General features: G+C 42.9%; 1 protein-coding gene across 7 annotated transcripts in view; it reads left to right on the forward strand.

Annotated features, from left to right (window-relative positions):
* Positions 1–13,081, forward strand: part of PI4KA (phosphatidylinositol 4-kinase alpha) — a 95,200-nt gene that overhangs the window by 11,662 nt on the left and 70,457 nt on the right. For all 7 annotated transcript variants that reach the window (XR_009534670.1, XM_060120826.1, XM_060120823.1 and 4 more), the window contains exon 2: positions 10,683–10,799. Coding sequence is in view for 6 of the 7 variants with exons in the window: in XM_060120823.1 (XP_059976806.1) it covers positions 10,683–10,799 (117 nt within the window). In the remaining variant the exon portion in view is untranslated. The remainder of the gene's footprint in view (positions 1–10,682; positions 10,800–13,081) is intronic.

Genomic DNA, 13,081 nt, shown 5'->3' on the forward strand with positions numbered 1-13,081 from the left:
GCAGAGGATACAGCTTGTGCAAAGGGCGAGACGTAGGAACATTTTTGACTCATTTGATGACGTTAGAGTAGGCTATAGTGGTTAGAGCTTGGGGGTGGGGGTGGGGTGGGCAGGACGTGAGCACCCAGGACAGGTAGTGGAAATGATGGTTGACTTTATCTTAAGAGCAGTTTAACAGTTTAATAGCCTTTAGGGGATTGGGGAAGAATTTAAAATACTAATAATAAGTAAAATAAAATGTCACGATTAGCCTGTAGATGGGAATATTTGAGACCAGTTTAAATAGATTTGTGAAAATTACATTTAGTATGAATATTAAATATTGTGGGTTTTTTTGTTTCTTTTTTTTTTGGCGGTACGCGGGCCTCTCACTGTTGTGGCCTCTCCTGTTGTGGAGCACAGGCTCTGGACGCACAGGCTCAGTGGCCATGGCTCATGGGCCTAGCTGCTCCGCAGCATGTGGGATCTTCCCAGACCGGGGCACGAACCCGTGTCCCCTGCATTAGCAGGCGGACTCTCAACCACTGCGCCACCAGGGAAGCCCTAAATGTTGTTTTAGATGTCTTTTCTCACTTAGGAAAATTGTCTGTTAGATCTTTTGGGGGGACTTATATAACTATGGGATCATAGGATATTGGACCTTTTTTCTTTTCTGTTGATAATATAAGCCTTTAAAGATATAAATTTCCTTCTAAGTGCTGCTTTAACAGCATTCCACAAATTTTAATATGTTGTGTTTTCTTTTTCATTATGTTCAAAATATTTTCTAATTTCCCATAGGATTTCTTCTTTGACTCAGAGGTATTTAGAAGTATGTTGTTTAATTTCCAAAACATTGGGGAGTTTTATAGATGTTTTTCTGATATTGATTTCTAGGTTAATTCTGTTGCAGTCAGAAAACATACTTTGTTTGATTTCAGTTCTTTTAAATTTATTGACTTGCTTTAAGAATCAGCATAGGTAAGATATATCTTGGTGAATTTTCCAATTGTACAAGAAAAGAATGTGTATTCTGCTTTTGTTGGGTGGAGTCTCCTATAAATATCTGGAAGGTCAGGTAGGTTTTTTAAGTCTTCAGTATCTTTACTGATTTTCTGTTTGTTCTATTGATTACTGAGAGAGGATTGTTGAGGTCTCCAACCATGATTGTGGATCTGTCGATTTCTCCTTTGAGTTTTGTTAGTTTTTGCTTCATGTATTTTGAAACTTGATTCTTGGGCTCATACACATTTATGATTGTTATATCCTTGTCATCAGTTGACCTCTTTATAATCATGAATAGTAATATTCCTTGTTCTGAAATCTACTTTGTTATTAATACAGCCACTCCAGCTTTCTTGTTAGTGGTGTTTGCATAGTATATCTTTTTCCATCCTTTTGCTTTTAGCTTCTGCCTTTACATTTAAAGTGATTTTCCTGTTGACAGCATGTAGCATGCTTTTCCAGTCTGAAAATCTCTTCCTTGTAGTTGGAGTTTTTAGACCATTTACATTTAATGTAATTATTAATATGGTTGTTAAATCTACCATCTTGATATTTGTTTTCTGTCTGTCTCATCTGGTTTTTGTTCTCTTTTTCTTTTCTTACTTTCCTTTGGATTAATTCAGCATTTTTTGGTATTCCATTTTATCTCCACTTTTTTTGTTTGTTTGTTTTGTTTTTGTTTTTTGCGGTATGCGGGCCTCTCACTATTGTGACCTCTCCCGTTGCGGAGCACAGGCTCTGGACGTGCAGGCTCAGCGGCCATGGCTCACGGGCCCAGCTGCTCCGCGGCATGTGGGATCTTCCCGGACCGGGGCACGGACCCGTGTCCCCTGCATCGGCAGGCGGACTCTCATCCACTGCGCCACCAGGGAAGCCCTATCTCCACTTTTGGCTTATTAGCTATAGATCTCCCTTTTTAAGTGGTTGTTCTAGGATTGAAATATGCATCTCTTTAATTTATCATAGTCTACCTTCAAATAACATTATACCACTTCACTTATAGTGTAATAACCTTATAATTGTAATTCGATCTGACCCCGTTTTTTTGCGATTGCTGTCATAGATTTTTACTTCTATGTTATAAACTCCACAATACATTATTATAATTTATTTAAATAATCATAAAATATGAAAAATATGCATATTCATATATACAGTATTTTCAGTTCTCTTCATTTCTTTATGTAGATTGATGTTTACACTTTATTGTTTTTTTTTTTTTGGTGGGGGGGACACCATGAGGCATGTGGGATCTTATTTACCCGGCCAGGGATTGAAGCCACACCCCCTGCAGTGGAAGTGTGAAGTCTTAACTACTGGACCACCTGGGAAGTCCCCCTTACTTTATTAGTTTTAACATTTCTTATAGTACAGGTCTGCAAGTGTGATTAATTTTCTCAGCTTTGTCCTATTTGAAAAAGTTTTTTTTCCAGCTTCATTTCTGCTGACTATAGAATTCTAGGGTGGCAGCTGTTTTTATTTTAGCACTGGTCTATATATCTGTCCTTACCCTAGCACACTGTCTTGATTACTGTCACTTTGTAGTAAGTTTTGAAATTGGGACGAGTGAGTCCCCAAACTTTGCTCTTCCTTTTCAAGATAGCCTTGTCTGTTGTGGGTCTCTTGAATTTCCCTGTGAATTTTAGGATCAGCTTATCAATTTCTGCAAAGAAGTCACCTGGGGTTATAATAGGGATTGTGTTGAATCTGTAGGTCAATTCGGAGTATAATTGCCATCTTAATATTAATTCTTATCATCCATGATCATGGGATATCTTTCCATTTATTTAGGTCTTTACTTTCAGTGAGGTTTTGTAGTTTCTAGAATGTAAGTTTTGCACTTCCTTTGTTAAATTTATGCCTAAGTATTTTGTTCTTTTGATGTATTGTAAATGGAATTAATTCACGACGTAAAAGTCACCATGGAATAATTTCTTAATATCATCTTCAGTCTGTTCATTGGTACTGTATAGAAATGCTGTTGATTTTTCCCCCATTTCCTTTATTGTGGTAAAATACACATAATTTAAAATTTGCCATCTTAATCACTTTTAAGTGTACAGATCAGTGATATTAAATACATTCATAGGGACTTCCCTGGTGGCACAGTGGTTAAGAATCCACCTGCCAGTGCAGGGGACACGGGTTCGATCCCTGCTCTGGGAAGATCCCACATGCCATGGAGCAACTAAGCCCCTGTGCCACAACTACTGAGCCTGTGTGCCACAACTACTGAAGCTCGCATGCCTAGAGCCCATGCTCACAATAAGAGAAGCCACTGCAATGAGAAGCCCGCGCATCACAATGAAGAGTAGCCCCTGCTCACCGCAACTAGAGAAAGCCCACGCACAGCAACAAAGACTCAACGCAGCCATAAATAAATAAATTTATTTTAAAATAAATAAATACATTCGTAGTGTTTTACTACAATCACCATCCATCTCTAGAACTCTTTTCATCTTGTAAAACTGAAAGTCTGATTACAGTTGATTTTTCTATATTGATCTTGTATCCTGCAACTTTGCTGAACTTATTTATTAGGTCTAATTTTTTTTATTGGATTCTTTAGATCAGCGGTCCCCAACTTTTTGGCATCAGGAGCCAGTTTCTTGGAAGACAGCTTTTCCACAGACTGGTGTGGGGGAAGGGTATGGTTTTCGGATGATTCAAGTGTATTGTTTATTGTGCATTTTATTTCTATTATTATTACATTGTAATATATAGTGAAATAATTATACAACTCACCATAATGCAGAATCAGTGGGAGGCCTGAGCTTGTTTTCACTTGCCACTCACTGATAGGGTCTTGATATGAATCTGCGAGCAATTGATTTATTATGGTCTCTGTGCAGTCAAACCTCTCTGCTAATGATAATCTGTATTTGCAGCCACTTCCCACCACTAACATCTCCGCCTCAGCTCCACCTCAGATCATCAGGCATTAGATTCTCATAAGGAGCATGCAAGCTAGATCCCTCGCATGTGCAGATCACAGTGGGGTTTGCGCTCCTATGAGAATCTAGTGCCGCCACTGATCTGATAGGAAGTGGTGCTCAGGTGGTAATGCAAGTGATGGGGAGCGGCTGTGAATACAGATGAAGCTTCGCTTGCTCCCCTGCCACTCACCTGCTGCTGTGCCACCCGGTTCTGAACTGGCCATGGACTGCTACTGGTCCATGGCCTGGGGATGGGTTACCTCTCCTTTAGCTCATGTCATCTGCAAATAGAGATAGTTTTTCTTTTTTCTTTCCAATCTGGATGGCTTTTATTTCATTCTCTTGTCTAATTGCCCTGACCAGACCCTCCAGCACAACACTGGGTAGAAGTGTTGAGAGTGAACATCCTTATCTTGTTCCTGATCTTGGGGGGGTACGCTTTCCATCTTTTACTATGTAAAATGTTGGCTGTGGGTTTTTCATAGATAATCTTTATCAGGTTGAGGAAGTTCCTAGTTTGTTGAGTGTTTGCTTTTTTCTTTTTTTGGCCTGGGAGCATACAGGATCTTAGTTCCCCAACCGAGGATCGAACCCGTGCCCCCTGCCATGGAAGTGTGGAGTCTTAACCACTGGACCACCAGGGAAGTCCCTGTTGAGTGTTTTTATCATGAAGGGTGTTGAATTTTTTCACATGCTTTTTCTGCATCTATTGCGGAGCTGGTTTTTAAACTTTGTTAGGGCAGGTCTGAAATAGCTTTTGCGACAGGGGTAGTTTAGCCCCACTGCTGAGGTGTGGCCCTTCGAGTTCTCCACTGAATGCTTTGCGGGTTTTTCGCTCTGGCTGGGAGTAACTGAGACTCCTCTCAGCTCTGTGGGAACCCAGGAACCATTCATCTCACAGTTCCTTGGTTGTTTTTTGCCCAACATTGTGGAGTATTACCCTATCCTGGTCTGTCTTAATATATTCATCAAAGACTCAGGGGAACTCTTGCAGATTTGTGGAGCTTTTTTTCTGTTGAGCTTTCTCTTCTCCAGAATTCCCAGCTGCTTTTAGACTTCCAGTACTCCCATTTCTGTCTCCTCAGCTTAGTGAGACCAGCATGATCTGCTTGGGATGCCCTTCCCTGTTTTGTGGTCCAGGATACATCTTCTGGCAGAAAATCAGGGCAGCTGTAGGGCTCACCTTGTTTCCTCTCCCCTAAGCTTTTCAGTCCTGTGCTGCTTTTCCAGTGTACGAAACCAGTGGTTTCATGTATTTGTCCATTTTTCTGTTGTTTTTTGGCAGGAAGGTAAATCCAGATCCTGCTGTTCTCTCATGGCTGCAGGTGGAAGTTCTTGGCTCACCGGATTTTATTGCTAGAGCAGACATTGCAAAAATCTATCTGTTCATCCTTTTATACCTGGGAAAGCTGAGGCTTGAGGGACATGATTTGTCAGTTTGCCAAAATTGGCATAGTTTTAAGACATAAGCATCATGTCACAATCACCTTTGTCTATCATGCTCGCTCTGAGTCACTTAGAAAATGTTGACTTATGTTCACTGTTCTCTAAGGGGGCAGGGCGTAGGAGAATGAGAATTAAAAAACAGATTTAACAACAACAAAATACCACTAATACTTAAAGCATAATCTTCAGTTCTCAGGGACTTTTGTTTCTCCAGGAAGAGTATTCCCAGAGGTTTCAGATAACAAAAGTTGCATACTTAAAAGTTTAATTGGCCAGCTTGTAATGCTATTATTGTAGCTTTATTTTGACCTACATACCTGACCTACACCCACTCTCATTTTGAGTTCTCATCTGTGGTATTCTGCCCACTCATCCAGACTTGTGAGGGCATCTTATTTTCTCTAACTTGGTTCGGCATTTCCTTACTTTGGCAGTAGATTCACCTCAAGGCATCTCTCTTAACAAGCCTTGGGTTAAAGTACTGTCAGGGCTTCTAAAAGTCTAAGGAAGTTACCTCTGTTGCCTCCTGTGGTCTGTTCCTTACTGGCCTCCTCAGAGTGGCGTGCAGAGCCAACCCCTCTGGATCCTTTTCATAAATGGGAGCAACCCCAGCCATCTCTTTCAGATTTTGAGCTTAGTGACCTTTTATAATGACAGGCTCTTCCCCGCCTCACCCCAAAGAAACCAAATTACTTGTTAATTTGTTGTAAACTTCTGAAGAAAATTATTCAATGTTATTTTTTCATTTTTTCTTCATTATAGCGTTGAAGCTTTATTCTGCATTAGAACTTTGACCTCTCTGTGCCTCACTTTCGTAAGCCGTAGAATGGGGATAGTTAATGGGGCTGTGGTGGGCACATGACCAGGGGGACACAGTCCCGTCTGCAGGGGACGGAAGGTAAGTACACAGGGGCTCCAAGGTAAGACATGAGAAGGGCAGGCATCCCAGCCCAGGGTTCTTGGTGGGCTCCTGAGAGGTGTGAGGGGATAGACCTGATGTCCAGAGCAGCTTGACAAGCAGGAGGCGGGGGGGGGCTGCGTCTTAGAACGATGGGAGGGTTTTGTGGGGAGACGAGGCAGGTTGAGAAATGTTGCAGACAGTGGAGACCCTGGAAGCGGCCTGGCAGAGGTCCAGGCTGGGTGTCGGTATGTGGGAGGACCTCCCTTGCCAGGCTGCACATGTGCATGGAGTTTGTATCGGAGTTGGGGGCCAGTGGGGGTGCATGAGCGGGGGGACAGAAGTCAGAGGGTCTAGGGAAGTGCCTGCTGCCTGAGATCATACTTAACCCGTCAGGGCCAAGTTGCCCAACCTGTGAAGCAGGATGGCACACGATCTCCTGAAAGTGGACGCTTGGCAGCCGAGGCCGCGCCCTCCCCCGGCCTCTGCCTGGGACCCTGCCTGTGATTGGGGGTCGTCAGTGGGCCTCGGGCCTGGGGCCAAGTGTCCTCTCGGTGTGGGGGTTGGGCCTGTGTGTGCTGCGTGTTTCCTTAGAGAAATTTTACCAAGGAAAGCTCAATGTCACAATCCAGTATTTCCGTGATTTTTTTGCTAATGAAGTAATTTAATCAATTTGGTTTTCGTTTACACAGAGCTGTGGAGCATTTTCAAGCCTGCTTTGTGAGATTGAGCTTGACGTGCCTGGGCCTCCTGTCCCAGGTGGCACCGGCCTGGGTCCCCACCCAGCCATCCCTCTCTCTGCAGCCACGTGCCTGCGTCAGGGCCAGATAGCTGCATCGCCTGCTTTTTAAAAACCTTCCTACGTAGATTGAGACTCTTGGGGAAATTATTGTTAAGTAGCAGTTGTTTTGCTGATGTTAAGATGTTAGAATTAAAGAAGTTGTAGTAGGACTGTTGTATGTAGAAAACATCTTCTTCGTTTAGTTGACCTAGATTTTCTTCCGGTTTTATGTTACTTCTTTGTTCTTGGATTACCCAGATTCTATCCATTGAAATATTATACACTCTTCTCTTATTTTCTGAGCTCTAAGAGTATAAGTATTATTGTCCTTTTAGAAATAAGATTTGCATTAGTGGCAAAATTGTTCCTACTATTTAAAATTTTTCTTTCTGATTCTGCAGTTAACAGTATTCCTTACAGAAAATACAGAAAAGAGTAAAGAAGGAAATAAATATTGCCTGTAACCTGATTAATTTTTATATCTTTCTTGATAGGCAGTCCAGGTTTTGAGTTTTGTTTACAATTCTGTGACCAACTGTATAAGTTTCCTATTGCTGTTGTAACAAATGCCCACAACCTTAGTGGCTTAGAACAGTGCAAATTTATTGTTTTATAGTTGTTTAGAAGTCTCACTGGGCTAAAATCAAATAAGAGGACTTGTCAGCACCATTTGTCACACTTAGTTCATGCTAACTACCTGGTAACTGGAGTGATGGACTGTGTTAGCTGATTGGCTTCATCCTCCCACCTTTATGAGGTGGTTTTGCAACTTGGAGTCTGAAGCCCATGGAAGTTAGGCTCCTGTCCTCCCCAGAGATGGGGAGATGGGCGCTGTCTCCCTCGATGTGTACATTCCAAAGAGATGGCTCCCCAGGTCCTCGAGAAAGACATTCCTAAGTCATAAAGCTCGCAAAGTGCCAATCTAGTCTTCAAAAGAATTTATGCACCGTTCCAAGAAATGAGGAAATCCTTCCTTTGGCAAGTTTTCTAGTGTGAGTTCTCAAAGAAAGAGAAGGAGAGGGACAACTCTTCCCTTACTTTCAACCGGGAGAATTAACGCCTCTTACATGACCTCATCTCTGGTCCTCACCCGGGTTATCTTTCCCCCTCTGGAACGAGGGCAGGGCCTGGTCCGAGGTTCACGGGCGGCACCTCCCGCAAGTAGTGCCCAGTGAACAGTGAGTGAATGAGTTATAAGCGTCCTACTTCCATCGACCCTCATAGGAGCCATTTGAAGGCCGTTACTGTTGCACAGTGGTGTGAACTATGCCCACCACTTGCCGTGGAGCGAGTCCTGAGCCCAGATGAGGGCTCTGCCTCCGTACCTGGCCCCACGGAGACGCTGTATAGACGGGAAGCTGAGGCTCGATGTGCCGCCTGGTGACTCTGGGTCTAACTCCAAAGTCCAAATGTATTTCACTTCCACAGAAAAATACAGCATGATCCTTACCCTGCCTCCCCAAAAACCTCCAGGGACAGAGGACAGGACTGAGAGCACGAGCATATAAAATCTTAGGCTTGTCTGTGTTGCCATGTGGGACTGTTGAAGGGTCATCTTTTCTGTACAGTTACAGCTTTTCCATATTTAGTAATGAGGTTGGGCCAGTCCTGTCACGTTTCTGAGTCTCACTTTGTCCTCCAGCCTTGGGGTCCCCTCCCCAGGTCTGTGTTGCCCGGGGTGGGGCCTGTGGGAGTGCTTCCACAGGCCTCGGGTCAGTGGCGGCTCAAGGGTCAGCTCTGGATCTCAATGGCTCCTTCTCATGTAATCCACCTTGTGGTGGATTTCTTATTTGCAGGCGTGTTTCTTTAGAGACTTGACTGTCTTGTTATGTGAGTGTGAGTCTCTGCAACGATCGCTTTACCGTGCTTGGTCTGCAGCTCCTTCGTGTTTTATTTCCCATGATCATGAAGCATGTTCTCCCAGTGACGAGGGGGAAGTTCGACTTCCATTCCTCGCTTGCCCGTTGCTGTGTGCTCTTTTGCCTAAGCATTTAATCACACAAGCATGGATTCCCCCTCATGTGTATATATTTTTATTTTAACCTACTGGATGTTTTTTCTGATTACACAAGAAATATTTTCCTTTAGAACATATTTTGGCAAATATAAAAAAGCATGAAGAAGAAATGTCTCACCTCTGGTCATCCTGTCAAAACTGTTAACACAGTGTGTATATGTACATATACATATATGTACATACATATGTATATGTAGATGTACACATACATATATGTGTACATATACACATATGTATATGTAGATATACACACACACATATATACACACACACATATATACACATATACAAATATGTATATCTTGGGCCACGCTTCATGGCTTGCAGGATCTTAGTTCCCCGACCAGGGATTGAACCCGGGCCACGACAGTGAAAGTGCTGAGTCCTAACCACTGGACCGCCAGGGAACTCCCTGATGTATTTTCTTCCAGCATTTTTTCTGTATGTAATTCAGATCATTCCTTTCGTGAGCTTATAGAACATTTAGAACATTGTTCTGTGTCACTGCTTAGTCATAGAAAAATACCATTTTTAACGTCTAACATTAGGTTAAACTTTACAAAAGCATTGTTTTTGTAGGTCAAAAATGGTTGAATATCAGCAGTTAGGGTTTAACCTAATATTTGATCAAGTGGTTCATCATGATTATTTTCCTAATGTTAAATATTTAGATTGTTTCAGAGTTTCAATTAGTATACACAACACTGGGGTGAAAGTATTTTACATAATCTTTGCCAGTTTCAGTTTCTCCTCTTGTATTTGCCCTTTTAAAATCTGAAGGGAACAACAGCAAATTACTTTCTATAAAAAATTACAGTGGTAATTGCCTGATGCATTTTCAGGGCAAATGGCAATCACTGGCTTCCATTTCCTTTCCTATTAGAACATCCCACCAGACCACGTGAATGTCAGTGAGAGACTTCTCATTGGGTCCGTGGGACAGCCAAGGTTAGGGCCTCCTGGTGGATCTTAAAGCTCTGTTCAGAGCTTGCTCTGGCAGAGATTTTCAAGATTGGCATCACCTGATTTCCTTTTCATAATAAATCCTGATTTTTAGTTCTTTTATGACAGACACTTACTGTTGGTTTGTTCTGATGATAATCCTAGTGTTTCTATTTATTCAGGAAATTGCTGACTGCCTGCCTGCTGCCCTCTGCCTGCCACCATGCCATGTCCAGTAACAATATATATATTGTTTATTGAGCACGTACTGTGTGCCCCGCACAGTTCTGAGTGCTTTACACACATTTAATGTTTAAAGAGCCCTAAGGGGAGGCCTTGTGACTATAGGTAGCTTACCTGTAGGTTTTCATAACCTGCTCACGGGCACCACTGGGAGGTGGGGACCCTGGACTGCCCTGACACTGAAGGGCAGACGTTAGCCTTGGTGCTTTACCACCTCCGTGGACACAGCCTTTCAGCTCTTGATCCAGGTTCCTTGGAGGGGTGTGTATACCATCATTTCAGAGGCTGGAGGTGTCCTTTTTAATGACCTTTTGATTGGAAAAAAATGACTTATTTGTTGTATATATTCACTGAGCTTTTTGGTACTGGTTTATCTGAGTGTGGGTTTATATATTTTTAAGCTATGGGCTTTTTTTGTTTGGTCTCATTTTCTAGGTCCAGAAGCTGCTATGTATGTGCCCAGTCGATTTCCATGGCATCTTCCAGTTGGATGAAAGGCGGAGAGACGCGGTGATTGCATTGGGCATTTTTCTCATTGAATCTGATCTACAGGTAGGACTTGGCTAAATTAAAAGTGTTTCTGCATGCAAAAGAGGGTGCAATTAGGGTTTAAGTTTGTGCCTACTTTATACTCCTAAATCAGGCCTAGAGGAGCGCTCGCGAACCTACCTTGTGTAAGTGGTCAGCTGAGGGCGAGTGATGGGGAGGGGCCAGAACTGGTGGGAATGAGACCTCTATGGACACGTCCTCAGGAAGGTGCGGTTTTTGTTTTCGACAGAATGTTAGAGTGCTTTGTGAAGTAATCATGTACCCTCCAGAGTAGACTTGATTTTAAACCTCAGGCAAAACGCTCGGGAGCCAGACTCAGAGTAACCACTTCTTTTCCTTCCAAAAAGACAGTGTTCTTTGAGATAATTGTGACATAACAGTCTTTTTCAAAACTATGATAGATATAAATTGTTTTAGAGTACATGTTAATGTGCCTTTTAAAGGTGATTTACAAACCATTGTTGTCACTACAACAGAAAATGGCCATTTTTTAGTATTTACCAAGGCTAATTGAAGCAAATGCTCAGTCACTGGATACAGAATCTTTTATCTGTTTATTTTTATCATTGCCAAAAATCATTTTTTAAAATTCCAAGTTTAATCATCCTATGTTAAAAAAATAAAGATGTCAGCTATTTGAATTTTTATTCATCTAAAAAAGTTAGCTCGCATGTCCTGGGAATTTTACTTCAATAAGAATTAATATTTTTGACAGAATATTTATACATTTGAAAAAAAATAAGCATTTTAATTTTAGAGAAGTATTTCAAAAATTAAATAGGTTACCTGATCAAGGCCACACGAAAAACCAAGATTAGATGCATAAGCTGCATTTTAATTCTTCTTCCTATTTATTTACAAATGTGAAAATAAAGACAATCATTTTCTATTTGCCAGGTCCTATTTAAATTTAAATATAAAAATAAAGGGAGGAAAATAAATTTTCAAAAAAAGAAACCTGTATAAGAAACTACTGCTATTCGAATGAGTATTACTTGAAACTATCTTTGGCAAACACATCACTGGCTGGATTTACCTGTGAGCCCCTAATACCTGTATTGGGTTTTTTCAGATGGCAGGGAAGAGACAAGTACAAGTTACTTTTGGTGTGGTTTGGGTTCCGGGTCAGTGGTTGGCAGGGGTGGCAGCAGCTGTCCCATGGGGCTCACAGTTGGCCTGAGCTTCCCAGGAAGCTGGAGGCCTCACGAACACCAAGGGAGGAGCCCGGTGTCTGCTGGCCCCTGCGCCTAGGGACCAGCTTTCTCGTGATCCACCTGGAGTTTGTGTTCCTTTCCTCCATCCCTGGTAGACGCTGGCACTGGCCTCCTTTGTGCCCAGTTAGTGGGCTGCCCTGGCGGCAGCCGTGGCCAGAGTAGCGGTGGTGGTGACACCATTGCAGGGTGTGTGGGGAAGAGCCCGGGCCGCTTCCTCTCTGCAGGGCCTTGGTGTGCGGCCCCTTTGGGGTCTTGTGTGTGTTAGTACACCAGTTCCCTGGGCAATTGTTGTACAGGAAAAATGGTTTTGTTTTCACTAAAGAAAGTTCTCTATTTATTTTGGTTACCTATTGTGGCATAAAAGTTGCCCTAAAGTTGGTGGCTTAATTACCCCAAAGTTAATTGGTTTTGTTTGGCAGAGGTTTTTGCTCATGAATCTGCAATTTAGCCAGTGCTCAGAAGAGCCCAGTCTCTGCTCCATTTGGTGTCATCTGGGGTGGCTCAAAGGCTGGCCCTGGAGTCACCTGAAGGCCCCTCCCCCACATGTGTGGGGTTGATCCTGGCCGCTGGCTGGACCTTCTCTGGGGCTCTTGGCCAGGGCCCCTCCATGTGCATGGCCTCCCTGTGTGGCCTGGGCTGTCATTTGTCACAGCATAGTGTCTGGGTTGCAAGAGTGCATGTCCTGAGAAAGAGCCGGGGGAAGTGGCTCTGCCATCTCTGAGCTAGCCTGGGAAGTCAGGCTCGTTCATTCTACTTTCTACATGCAGCTATCCCTCGGCATCTTCGGGGGATTGGCTCCGGGACCCCTTGCAGGTACCACAGTCCAAGGATGCTCCAGTCTTCCATATAAAATGGTGTAGTACTGTCGGCTCTTTGTATCCACGGACGTGGAACCCTTGGATACGGAGGTCTGACTATACACTAGAAGTAAGTCACCAAGGCAGCTCTGTTTTCAGGGGACGCAAATTTGACTCTGCCTTTTGGTGAAAGGAGTGTGGCAGAATTTGCAACCATGTATTCAAAGCCACATGTTTTTTCAGCGTTTCAGAACATCAGATAGTGTCCCCTTCT

The sequence above is a fragment of the Lagenorhynchus albirostris genome, chromosome 14, assembly GCF_949774975.1.
Source record: "Lagenorhynchus albirostris chromosome 14, mLagAlb1.1, whole genome shotgun sequence".
NCBI classification, from domain to species: domain Eukaryota; kingdom Metazoa; phylum Chordata; class Mammalia; order Artiodactyla; family Delphinidae; genus Lagenorhynchus; species Lagenorhynchus albirostris.